This window comes from Limulus polyphemus, unplaced genomic scaffold (genome assembly GCF_000517525.1).
Source record: "Limulus polyphemus unplaced genomic scaffold, Limulus_polyphemus-2.1.2 Scaffold1735, whole genome shotgun sequence".
Classification (NCBI taxonomy): Eukaryota; Metazoa; Arthropoda; class Merostomata; order Xiphosura; family Limulidae; genus Limulus; species Limulus polyphemus.
Window position 1 is genome coordinate 48368 of NW_013667345.1, and position 12875 is coordinate 61242.

Genomic DNA, 12875 nt, shown 5'->3' on the forward strand with positions numbered 1-12875 from the left:
AACCTTATTTTCAATAAGCAATCCTGAAAAATATTTGGGGTACTTAACTTTTTTCCAGGTGTATATTTATACGTCACAAGTTTTTTGGCTTTATATATATATTTGTGTGTGACTTCTTTATGTACCAATATAAGTGACCATGGTGCTGATAATCTGTACAAATATTTACTTTTGTCCCGAACCACTCTGTAGAATTCCTCGGATATATACTTATACGTCTTAATATATTTATAGGAAATGATAAAACAGATATATTTTACAGAAATAATAGCCTAAGATATGCATGCCAAAAAATATCAGTTTTTCATATATAACCTTCTTTAACTTTGATTTCTTACATCCGGAAACAAACAGCTCAACATATCGTGTTAGCATTATTTTTTCCTCTGAATGGCGTATAAAATAGTACGCTTATTTCTATTGCCAATTTCCAATCGAGCGATTTCAGTGTTCAAAACTTGAACAATGGGTCTTACAAAGAGTAAAATTGATTCTGCTACATACACATGACGCTGTTTAAGGTACTAAATAAATAGAATAACAGATATGCTTCTTGGGATATTAGTAAGTGAAACATATGCTATTATAGAAAACGCTATTTCTGAAAATGTATTTTCTTGAAACTTAAAACATAAAAGCAACATACATAACTTACCGTGAAAAATAATTTCTCGTATGCACTTACATATGAATTCCAAGAATAGTTTAAAAGTAAATAAAGATTTTGTTTGAATTATGTATGTTTAAATTAAGTTTGGAAAATAGAATCACAAGTGAAAATTCTGGACTTCCGACAATATCAATATCATGCTAATTTTCTGCCTGCGCACATGTTCTAGAGATGAAGGGTTACAGTATCCGTGTCATTGTATTTGTCATTATTTATTTTTCAGAAAACATTGCAGTGGCCGGTGGAAAGATTACTCTACCCTGCAATATAACACCAGCATTAAAGGAAGATAGAGTAGTTCTGGTTCTTTGGTACAAAGACGACTTTTCAAAGCCTGTTTACACTTTAGATTCTAGAAAAGGAGGTGTAGCCCAGGGACGTCATGCTACAAGTGATCCATTTACAGGAAGGGCCTACTTTAGTACGGTCGACAGACCAGCGGTTCTTGTTTTGGACCCCTTACTGCCAGAGGACGAAGGACGTTTTAGGTGTAGAGTGGACTTCGAACGAGAAAGAACTAGGCATGACGAAACTTATCTTATGGTGGTTGGTCAGTTACTACAAAATATTTCTCTTCTTAGGTTAACTTGCTATTTATTTAAGGTATGAAAATAAATGTTCTTAACTGGGAAAAACGAGTTTAATGTTCATACAACTTAAATATTGTACTAAGAAAAGTATTTTGAATAATATTCTTCAACATATTAGACTAAGTAAACGTGAACAGAAAAGGACGCAACTCATTTTCAGTTTAAACTAACCTTAGTTACTCAAACGTGGGTTCGTTGTCTGTTCTCGTTTGTTATTGTACTAGGTGTGTTGATCTGAAACGTGGGTTCGTTGTCTGTTCTCGTTTGTTTTTGTACTAGGTGTGTTTATTTTTGTATTTATTGGAATATAATCAATACTTTCTTATTAAAGACTATTAAATTGCATATTCATTGTGCAGCTGGCTTCAATGATAATTATTGTTCTTGATTAGACTGATCTTTTCTTGCAACTGATACAAATAGCTCATTCAGTACATGTAAGTAGCTACTTAATGTTTTGTGTTATGTGTAAAGGCATGTATAATTGAAACTATCATTGCAAGCAGATAAGATACAAAAACTTATATTCCTCAAATAAGGGTCCATAAGAATAACAAGCATAGTATATATGAGCAGGAATAACTTTTATTGGTAAAGGTGCAAAAAATTAAAAATTTAACTGTATGTACTTTCTTCAACGGAAAGCTAGAGAAATTTAGATTATTTTTTAGTTGGTCATGCTCTAACAACTGTTAGAGACAGTTAAAATGCATAATTAATAACTTAATATCAGTGGGATAGACAGAAAAAATTTCTTTCTAGGTTTATCACTTTATTAAAAAGGTTCTGATGTGCCCGTTTTTACTGAAATAACAAAAATAATTTATTTTATGATAGGTTTTAGTCTCGAAATGCAGTAGATGGTGAAAGTGAGACCCAAGTTTTACAATTCAGTCGTTAGAGAAATAAAAAGCGGAAGTTATAAAATAGAGTAATATTTTCAAGGTTTTGATAAACACTGAAGGAACACGATGTTTCACTAAGTTGAAAAATTCCCCTTGCACTTGAAAACGTTGAGTTAACTCAGTGAAACGTCGTTAATTAACTTGTTGAAAACGTTGAGTTAACTCAGTGAAACGTCGTTAACTAACTTGTTGAAAACGTTGAGTTAACTCAGTGAAACGTCGTTAACTAACTTGTTGAAAACGTTGAGTTAACTCAGTGAAACGTCGTTAACTAACGTTTTCAAGTGTAAAGAAGGATTATTTAAGTCGGTGTTTAGTTATTTGTTATTAATCACAAAGCTACTTAATGGGCTATCTGTTCTCTGCCCACCGCAGACATTGAAACCATATTTTTAGCGTTTTAAGCCTTCAGGCTTACTACTGAGCCACCGGGGTTTTTATCTCAGTGAAACGTCGTGCTCCCTTTTTTGGTTTTCACAGGCTTGAGAATATTATGCTATTTTCTGATTTCTAGTTTAACTAACACATACATAAAATACATAAAAAACAGGTAGTGTGCCTGATAAATAATTAATCCCCAATGGAACTGCTTAAGGAATATATATCCTATTATATATAATTTCTAGCGAAATAACTATAGAAATATAGATACTTCTATATTAATTTTAGTCTTTCACTTATAGTTTCGTTCCTCAACACTAGTATACTATCAAACCAAATATTCAATCAAAAGTGAAATATTTAAAGCAGTTAGAATACGAAATAACAATGTTATCTCCAATAAAAGTAACTTTTTTTAATCAGTAATTATTTTATTTCACCTATGTTCATTTGATCCTGACCTATATAATAACCGTTATAGGTTATGTTCTTTTAATTATATTTACACAAGAGCAAGTCATTTTCCATTTGTATTAGGTTGGCTTTGAATCTATTATCCCTATATATTGAGATACTTAGGTAAATTTATTTTGTTTCTATTGAATTAAGGACAATTTTCCAGTGCAAAAGTTATACTAGTTCTAAGTTCTTGTAAACATGGAATATCTTATGCCTTTTCAAACAGAATATGAGTAGGTCGTGTTAATTAATTGTAAATCCATATACCTATATTTATCAAATGTCATGCTCAAAACACGTATAATTTTCAACTGGTTTTGTAACATATGTAATACTTTTGTCTTTTATCAATCTTTGGCTTTTAATATATGTTTGGAGATGAAACATTTGTACTTGATATTTTTATTCACTGTGACTATAATAGGTAAATTTGCAGTTTTCAGAATAACATCATTGTTCATTTATTTTTTTAACTCAACGAGATATAATAAAGATGTACTGCTTATTACCGAAATATTTGTAGTACCTCCAAGAAGTCTTGTAATAACAGATGAACGAGGAGAAGTTGTCCAAAGTCTAATAGGACCTTATAACGAGGGAGATGGCCTTGTGTTAACTTGCGAAGTAGAGGGAGGTAAGGAAAAGCCAATCATTAATATGAGGACTCGTCATTGTATAAAATATTCATTCCAAAGTACTATAGGCCTTATGGTTAACACGTGTATATATGATACTTTTCTCATATCGCGGAGAACCCAATTTTTTCTTGAATCGTCAAGCTAGAAAGTTTATTATGCCACAGGATTTTATTAAGATATTTTGGTCACAGCATTGACGTTTTCAGCCCAGTCAACTTTGTAAAACATGATTAACTTGATAGGTAGAATCATTGTTTACAGTCTCAGAAACCTGTTTTCTCTAAACAGCTGGATATATTATTTATAATACAATACTAAGACAACTGAAAACAATGAATATATTTAGTAATTAAATATATTTGTTGCAATACATTAATATTATATTTTAACATTAAACTCTTTATCCAATTTCTTATGGTTTTACAGGAAGATTGTTGTTGGTTTTAACGAAAACCATTTCAAAGCGCTCATTGCGCTCTGTCTACCACGGGAAATCGAACCCAGGATTTTTGCATTGTAAGTCCGTAAACGTACCGCTGACCCACTGGGGGACATCGCAAGAAGAAGAAAAACATATAATAGTATTTCAACCTCAATGTATCTACTGTGGTATAGGAATATACCAGAGGTTTTTTGTTTGTTTTTTCCGGTGGAATTAATATTTATACTCAATTTATTATTGATTTTTAATATGCACCAGTTTGTTGGCATAAAAAACGTGACCCAGAAAACTTTTAAGGTTTCTCAGAAGCAACGTTGTCTTGTGGCGTTCTTGCTCTATCATATCAGGAATCACTTGGTAATGTCTAAGTCCTAGTCGACGAATGTTGTGAGAGCGTGACATGTCAAGTGGTAATGCAACCAATGATAAAGGAACCGAATTTTCTGCGATCTGGAAACCAAGTTTCAGGAAAGCTCTAATTGGTTTTCATTGTGACTGATTCTGCAGAGATTCATCTCGTGAGAAAAAAAGGTATAAATCTTGTCACTGATCTTGACACGGTGTAGAAGGGACCACTGTTGCAAGCAACAAGTGCATACACTGTGTTTTTATTTTCGTTTTAATAAAGACTGTGTTCGTATTGTCTTTGTTTTAAGTCCAATTATTCTTAGACTTAAGCTCAGCCAGTATGCATTAAGCACTGTCCCATAATACTACATCTAGTCGAACCTCCTTCGTTAATTTAGTTCAACTGAATATAGCACTCCGCAATATCCGTTGCCAACGACGTGTTTCGCTCAATTATAACAGAGCTCATCAGACCAGCTTGATATTTAAACATTTAAATTATCAACATCGCATAGTTTTGTATGTTTAATATTCATTCTGCATTAGAACACATTTTGAAGAAAGCTGTAAACGACTACCTCTTAAATGATCGCACAGATCAGATCTTAATTGGGAATTTTTGTGCCTTACTTAGGTGTACATGTATCAGAATGATGTTTCATTCTAGCTTGTGTTGTTACTAGGAGGTATTTACAGTCTGTGTTGGGCTTTTTTAAAGACGAAACTGATAAGCTTTGAATTTATTGAGAACGACTATGTTTGTATTCTTCAAGGCGATAAGTAAGTATAATTACAAACAACTAATAATTTAACAGATTACGCTATTAGTCAGTAAATTATTAGTGAAAGAAAATATATTAACAACTATTCAGATAAATTTGTATTATTTGATATTTATCTGGAACTTTATTATTAGTATTTTCACTGTATTTGGGGCAAAGCTATTAAGGGTATTGCCTGTGTCCCTGATTTTGAACTATGACCAGAGGAAAGACAACCAGTCATCAGTACCCTACCTCCCCGCCCACCAGTGGCACAGCTGCAAGTCTACGGACTTACAACGCTAGGATCCGGGTTTCGATACCCGTGGTGGGCAGAGCACAGATAGCCCATTCCGTAGCTTTATGCTTAATTACAAGCAAACAAACCCTACCTCTCACTTTACTCGTTTATATATTCACTGTGACTCTTATAACGCACCCACATTTTAAAGAGCTGATTTTAATCTAGCTCGCCAATTTAGAATTCCAAAACTCTACCACAGACCAACCCACACCCTAACTATTAGTAGGTTCTCATCAGAAGCAAGATAGGTATATAGATCAGAGCTAAAAAAACTCATATAAAGTGTGAAGCCTCTTATTACTTACAAAACACACACATATTAATTATTGAACTTTCAGATCGAAACGGCTTACTATAACGTGAAATACTAAATATGAGTGTTCATTTATTTGTACTACTTCACATCTACAACATAAAACTTATCAAAAAGGCTAAAAATCATTAACAAAAGTGGACTATTCCCCTATACGAAGAATTATACCGATTTTCGATCAATAATTCCCTAGAAAAGCGATTTGATCTTATTGATATGGTAGTGCACTGAATGGTGTTACTTTTTTTATACAATACAAGCTGAGTACTTGTCAATACGATGGAGAAACGTCGTTGATTAAAGTACACGAGTCTCTCCTCCTTCCATTTTCTCATCTCAACGTAAAACATATATATATATATATATATATAAAGCGAAATTTTATATGGCTTTAAGTTTCTGGAAATCGCTAATGTTACGTACAACGGCTAGCGTTGCTAAGTCCAACTCATGAGAGGATGCGATTTTGAATAAAGACAAGCAAAAAATAAAGAAACTTAAAGCGCTTCCGAGTTCATTTGATACCATTTCTCAGCGTCAACAGCAAAAGCCTGTTGAAAAGTACTTAGAATTCATCCAACTTTTTAAAGGAAGAGTTTTAATTAGATGTGTGACATCAGGAGACTCGTAACACCAAAGTATCAGGTTGCTTTCATATTTCATTGTTCCATATTGTGTGTGTCATGGAGGATGTATTAATAGCTTCCTATGAGATCATCAGAAGATGTAACAGATAACGTGTTATTCCCTTATAATGCCACCAGAGCATATGATGATAATTTCACATAGGGTCACTAGAGGATGTGCAAACATAATGAGATGATTACGATATGAGACGTGTTTTGACTATAATGTTAACTGAGTTTTTGCAATATGTATTATATTCACCTGTATCTTTCCTTAAGTCTTATTTAATATACTTCATCACGTGACGTGCTTGTTTTTTATTTGATTACAACAAATAATCAAAATAAGATAAGGGTTTTTTTTCGTTAAAAACATAACGAAATCGAGTAATTAGTAATATAATTATATTTGAATTATTTACTACATAGATGTATATGTTAATAGGACTAACTGACTGTGTTATAACAAAAATTAACTGTGTCATTATATTGATTTTTTTCTTTTTCTCTGACCAATCGCAAGTGTCACCTGGCTAGAAAACAACCACGTGTCTTTGTGCAGCGGCCGTTGCATGAAGAGAATGTTACAATCTGAGTTAGATTAACAATCACGTTTGCTATTAGGCCTCAGTTTATTGAAGAGCCTAAAAAATCGGAGTCTACACAGTGGTAATTTACGTCGAAAACTGCAATTCAGTATTAAAACACATTATCCCTATATTAAATTAAGAACAGTTTTATGTAACTTTGAAAGAATGGTCAAGACATTGCTGGGGCAATCCTTCGATGACCGAGTAATCAGAAAATGTTTTCCACGAACGTGACCAGCACGGTCTTAAAACCTTACCTTAGCTGAGTATTCATTATAGAGCCACCAAAAGGCTAAGCAAGGCCTAAGGCTAATGTGTTGGGCTTTACAAAAATCACTCCCATTTTTTTTCGGTTTAAAGATTCAGACGAAACCCTAGTGACGGCGTGTGTTGCTGAATGACTACCTTTCCTGTGGTCACTCGTTCAAAATTAAGAATGGTTATACCTGATACCTAAGAGACTCTAACTTGGAAGTATAGCCGACTTGTATCTATGAAGCCATTCGGATTGAAAAGTTACGTTCCAGAAACACCATAAGTTACACATACTCATTCACTCATACCACACTTCACTTTCCAGAAACACTAAAAATTAAACATACTCGTTCACTCATACCACACTTCACTTTACATCGTTACTCTAAGCTAGCTGTAGCCATTTTTAGATATGTATCAAGAAATATTCTGGCAAATTAAATTTATTAACCCCACCTTACGTATTACAAGCTTATAACAGAAAAGATAGTATGTATAGGTCTAAATCTTGACTTCTAAGGTCTATATTTATTACCTCTAGCATGTATCTCACCCAGTTTGTTTTGTTTTTCTGGAATTTCTCTATCAGCTGCTCGAGGGCTAACCGTCTCTAGTTTTGAAATCAACATCTTGAACTCTACAGACCAACGAATATTGCTACTGACCATCACATTAGAGCGAGAAAATAGTTCTCGATTCAGAGATTGCGAGTAGAGTGCGCTACCTACCAGGCCATGTTCGAATAGACTGATTATTCAAGTTTACAACAAAACAATAAAACATAAAAAAACTCAATTGTTCAGTTGTTTATTCACTTTATAGCTAATTTTTTTTAAAGTAAACAACACCCTATTGGAATACAACAAATGGATGCTAAGAAAAATGACAAACTCTGAATAAGGGTATTAATGTCCGCAACAACCAAGTTATCAAAAAAGAAAAATGGATTGATGATAAAGTACATGAATTTGAATTCATACGTGAACAGTTTAACATTGAAAAGTTATATTTTAATAGGAACTGATGAAAAATCCTATTGATGGTTTCCTGTAAATGAGTTTTTTCTTAGATCTGCTAAATATGTGAAGACTTTATTAACATTAAATTATAAGATTTTCATTTAGTTTGTATTCATATAGTTCTCAGGCATTCATGAAGCTGTATACTTAATCAATACAAATAACATATTCGTTGGTAGAATGATGCTGAATTATTAATATACTTGAATAATATATTTAAGTTCATAGAAGATATAGATCAAGAGTTACGTTTTGCATGTGAAGCCTATGTTCCGATACTACGTTTTTTTTTCTTTTTTTTTGTTATTCATTTTGTTGGTTCTTCTGACAAAGATACAAACAACGTCCTAATGATATGGTGGTTTACTCTTAGCATTCTTTCGACTTTCTATTGATCTACTTCCCTACTGCTGTGGTTGTACAATGAGAAGAGACTTTTTAATTACAGCTACAAAAAAAAAAAGAACCCGCAGAAAATCGTTTTATTTCTAATAGCGTGTATTTTATTTCACGGAATGTGCAGGAAAATGTTTTTCCACAGCTTCAACTTTTTGAACATAAAATAGGCATTCTCTTGTTTTATAATATCTCCTTATTTTAATCTTCATATAACACAAACAACAAATCAAAGTGACCTTTAAGTTGATGTTTTTATCGAAACTATATTAGTGTTAATACTTATTATTCTCACAACAAACCCCAGAACTCTTAGATTTAAAAAAAACTTTTCAAAGGTGTTTAAAGTTTCACAGTATGCCTGTTATTATTTCTTGGTATCTAAGATGTCGTGTGCTGTAAATAAAGTAATTTTGACTAATATGTTCGACACAGTAATCTGTTATATCAACCAAGACACGTTATATGATAGAGCATTGTGATATTCTAGATATGTTCGAGGTAATCACCTGGTGAAAATAACATGTTTCAAGGATTGAACTTTTTTCGAACTGTTTATATTTGAAATGTTTCGATTTCCTATTGCATATATACGTATATTTAAAATTCTAAGCATTTATATTTAACTTAAAGGCAGTTTTCTCTAATAATGGTTTCTGAACTTTAGCAGTTTGTTTTTTAAACGTATGTGGGAGCATAGGTACGTTTTGGTCTTTTATAGATCAATAATAAAAGAATAAACAATAAAGATATATTTTAAACTTGACAGTTTTATAAGTATTGAACCATCACAATTTCAATAAAAAATAAACTGTTTTTTTAAGTGGTAAAATATTAAAACTAAACATGTACGTTATTACATCTGACATCAATATGATAACCATAACATTTTAAATGTGGTAATGAAGTACAACTAGAATGCACTTGTGGTTTCATAAATAATACTATACTTTTCATGACTTTCATAGCAGTTTCTTTGTTATTCTTATATGATGGAGGTCGAGTAAGTTATAGTAAAACAAATTTAGAGCCTCACCACGTCGTTACAGTCCATATTGCCACGTCAGGTCATGCTGCATCTGGAAACCGTATATCTTGATAATAGCCATGAAGCGTAGCTTCCATTGCAAGAGACTTCGTCCCAAGGCTATTTTGTCCGAAGACCAACACTCTTCCCTGCTGGCTTTCAATATTCAGCTTACTAAACGAGGAGGAAGGATACGTACCGCACAGAAATCCGAAGACTTTGATCAATCTGTCTTTATGCGAAGTAGCATGAATACCCGTTTTATTCTTGTTTGTTAGTTATGGATTTCGTGCAAAGCTACACGAGGGCTATCTGCGCTAGCCGTCCATAATTTAGCAGTGTAAGACTAGAGGAAAGGCAGCTAGTCATCACCACCCACCGCTAACTCTTGAGCTACTCTTTTACCAACGAATAGTGGGATTGACCGTCACATTATAACGCCCTCACGTCTGAAAGGGCGAGCATGTTTGGTGTTACCGGGATTCGAACCCGCGACCCTCAGATTGCGAGTCGAGCGCCCTAACCACCTGGCCATGCCGGGCCAGTTTTATTCTCTTCTCCAGTTGCTTGAGGTATTCTAAAATTGAAGGGAAATGTCGTGGAAGTAACTTGTGTACACGTAACTTGTGTCGCTTTTACATACGAAGATCCTTCTTGATTATATTAGGACACATAGACGGCTTTTGCCATTGACCTTTTGTTCGTGGACTATCATCTCTTACAAGATACCCACTTTACTTACCACACCTGGGGAATAACTGGTTCTAGGCCTTTTTTGTATCGTCCTGTTGCCAAAGTCCATCCATACTCCTTTGTCTTCCAATGTCATTAACCACAAGGGATATCTTCATTTTGGAAATTCTAAATCCACGACCTAACAGCATATTTATGATTTGAGAGTATGAATATTACGCATGGGTAAGAACTGTTGATTACCTTTGTTCCCCCAATAGGTTAATTTTTGGTGGCATCACACTACCTACGTACCGCCAAACAATGTTATAATGTAGTTCTGATACATGCCATTCCACCGCGACTTTATATAGGTTTAGATTGTCACGTGGTGTACTAATTGGCGTATTCAAACTCATTTTAATATAACGTACTCAACTCTCTATATTTTTAACACTTAGACAATCGTTCATTTAGGTAATAATTTTAATGAACTATCTCTTAATTAGCATTAATTTTATTGTTTTATTGCTTATTTTTCATGTATACATGTTTATGTCATCAAAAGTTTAAGACAGTGCCAAGTAATTTTTCAATAGGAACGATTTGTTTTTTAATATGCTCTCACTAACTGGGAAATAGTATTTTTTGCCAGGTAAGCCCACGCCATCTGTCACTTGGTGGCGAGAGTCGGTACTACTGGATGACACCTACGACATCACCGTTTTTGGTAATGTTCGGAACAAGCTTCAAATTGATCAACTTCGTAGGCATGACCTGATGGCAACGTTTTTGTGTCAAGCATCAAACACGAATCTCTCTATACCAATGACTTCCACCGTTACAATTGACATGAACTGTGAGTATAAAAACTATTGCACCGATAAACCCTTAAAGCTTTGAATTAATCAACTTTAAAAATTCACGGTATTTCGATCGAAAGTAAATTTCCTTACCTTGAAGAAACAAAACTGAAGTTATGATACACAGGTGTTTTGATACACAGATTAAAGTGAATGAAACTTAGTCATTTCTCCATACTCAATCCGTCAATAAATATATTATACTTCTCTGCCACTGTTCCTTCAAATAAGCAGGTCAATATGAATGGTAGCAACCTCTTCATGCACATACATTTATGAGTATTAAAAATGCTTAGCTATTTTTTAATCCTTTCTTTAAATAAACATATTGTCAATGATGGTATGTAAACTCATCAGAACTTGCTGTTTTACGTTAGTCTTCCGTTGAATAGCCTCGTCAGGATTAGGATGGCTATATGATTTATCACTCAAAAGAATCTCACTACTTTTGTTGATATTTCTTGAAATAATTTAGCTATTTGTGGTAATTTTTATAAAATATATTTCTCTAATACTGAGTTTTACACAAAACAAAATAATTATAATATAATTCAACATATTCACAAACATTGTACATTCATATAATTTATATGCTGTTTTTTTTTCATTTGATCTGTAAGAATTTGTTTTCACATAATATTTCTTTCGTTTTTCTTACATGGATATTTCACCAAAATCAACGATAATCAATATGATTTCTTACAACGTTTTCGTACTTTTTTATACATGCTACTGTCTGAAGTGGTACTTATATCTTGTATCGATATGTCATTTCAAATAATCACATTTGATGGATTATTTTTTAATTATCAATTTGCCGACTTTTCGAACAGTTTAACGATACACTTTGATCATATACTTATATTTACAAAAACAAAACTCATCAACTTAAGTTTTTTTTATAAAGGCAATCAGATCTTTATACCAATTAATTGTTAATTTGTACAGCTCCAACAGCAGAAACCTAATTCTCCCAGTAAACTCACAAGAGTAAAAACAGCATATTTTATTTCTATTATTTTTCGATATTGATTTTTAAAATCTGTTGCCCAATTTTTATGTCAATTTATCTCCTGCTTACTGACTTTTCACACTAATTAATTAAATCTAACGGCATTTCTTATTTTTCAAGATAATTAAACAAGACAAAGTTTCATTTTTGTTTCTTCGGTATACTGTCTTGAAAGCAAGATGAATATACTTGCTGGAATGTTTGTTAGTATTTTTTTCTCCAGATCTTTCAGACAAGTTAACAGTTTATCTTCTTTCTATTTTACCTTTCAAACAAGTTAACAGTTTATCTTCTTTCTATTTTACCTTTCAAACAAGTTAACAGTTTATCTTCTTTCTATTTTACCTTTCAAACAAGTTAACAGTTTATATTCTTTCTATTTTACTTTTCAAACAAGTTATCAGTTTATATTCTTTCTATTTGACCTTTCAAATAAGTTAACAGTTTATCTTCTTTCTATTTGACCTTTCAAACAAGTTAACAGTTTATCTTCTTTCTACTTTACTTTTCCAACAAGTTAACAGTTTGTCTTCTTTCTATTTTACCTTTCAAACAAGTTAACAGTTTATCTTCTTTCTATTTTACCTTTCAAACAAGTTAACAG

At 32.7% G+C, this 12875-nt stretch overlaps 1 protein-coding gene across 1 annotated transcript in view; it reads left to right on the top strand.

Moving 5' to 3' along the window:
* Positions 1-841: 841 nt before the first annotated feature.
* LOC106464754 (hemicentin-2-like) overlaps positions 842-12875 on the top strand; it is a 53069-nt gene continuing 41035 nt past the window's right edge. Inside the window, exons 1-3 of the mRNA XM_013924911.2 lie at positions 842-1220; positions 3529-3639; positions 11052-11255. Coding sequence (XP_013780365.1) covers positions 842-1220; positions 3529-3639; positions 11052-11255 — 694 coding nt within the window. The remainder of the gene's footprint in view (positions 1221-3528; positions 3640-11051; positions 11256-12875) is intronic.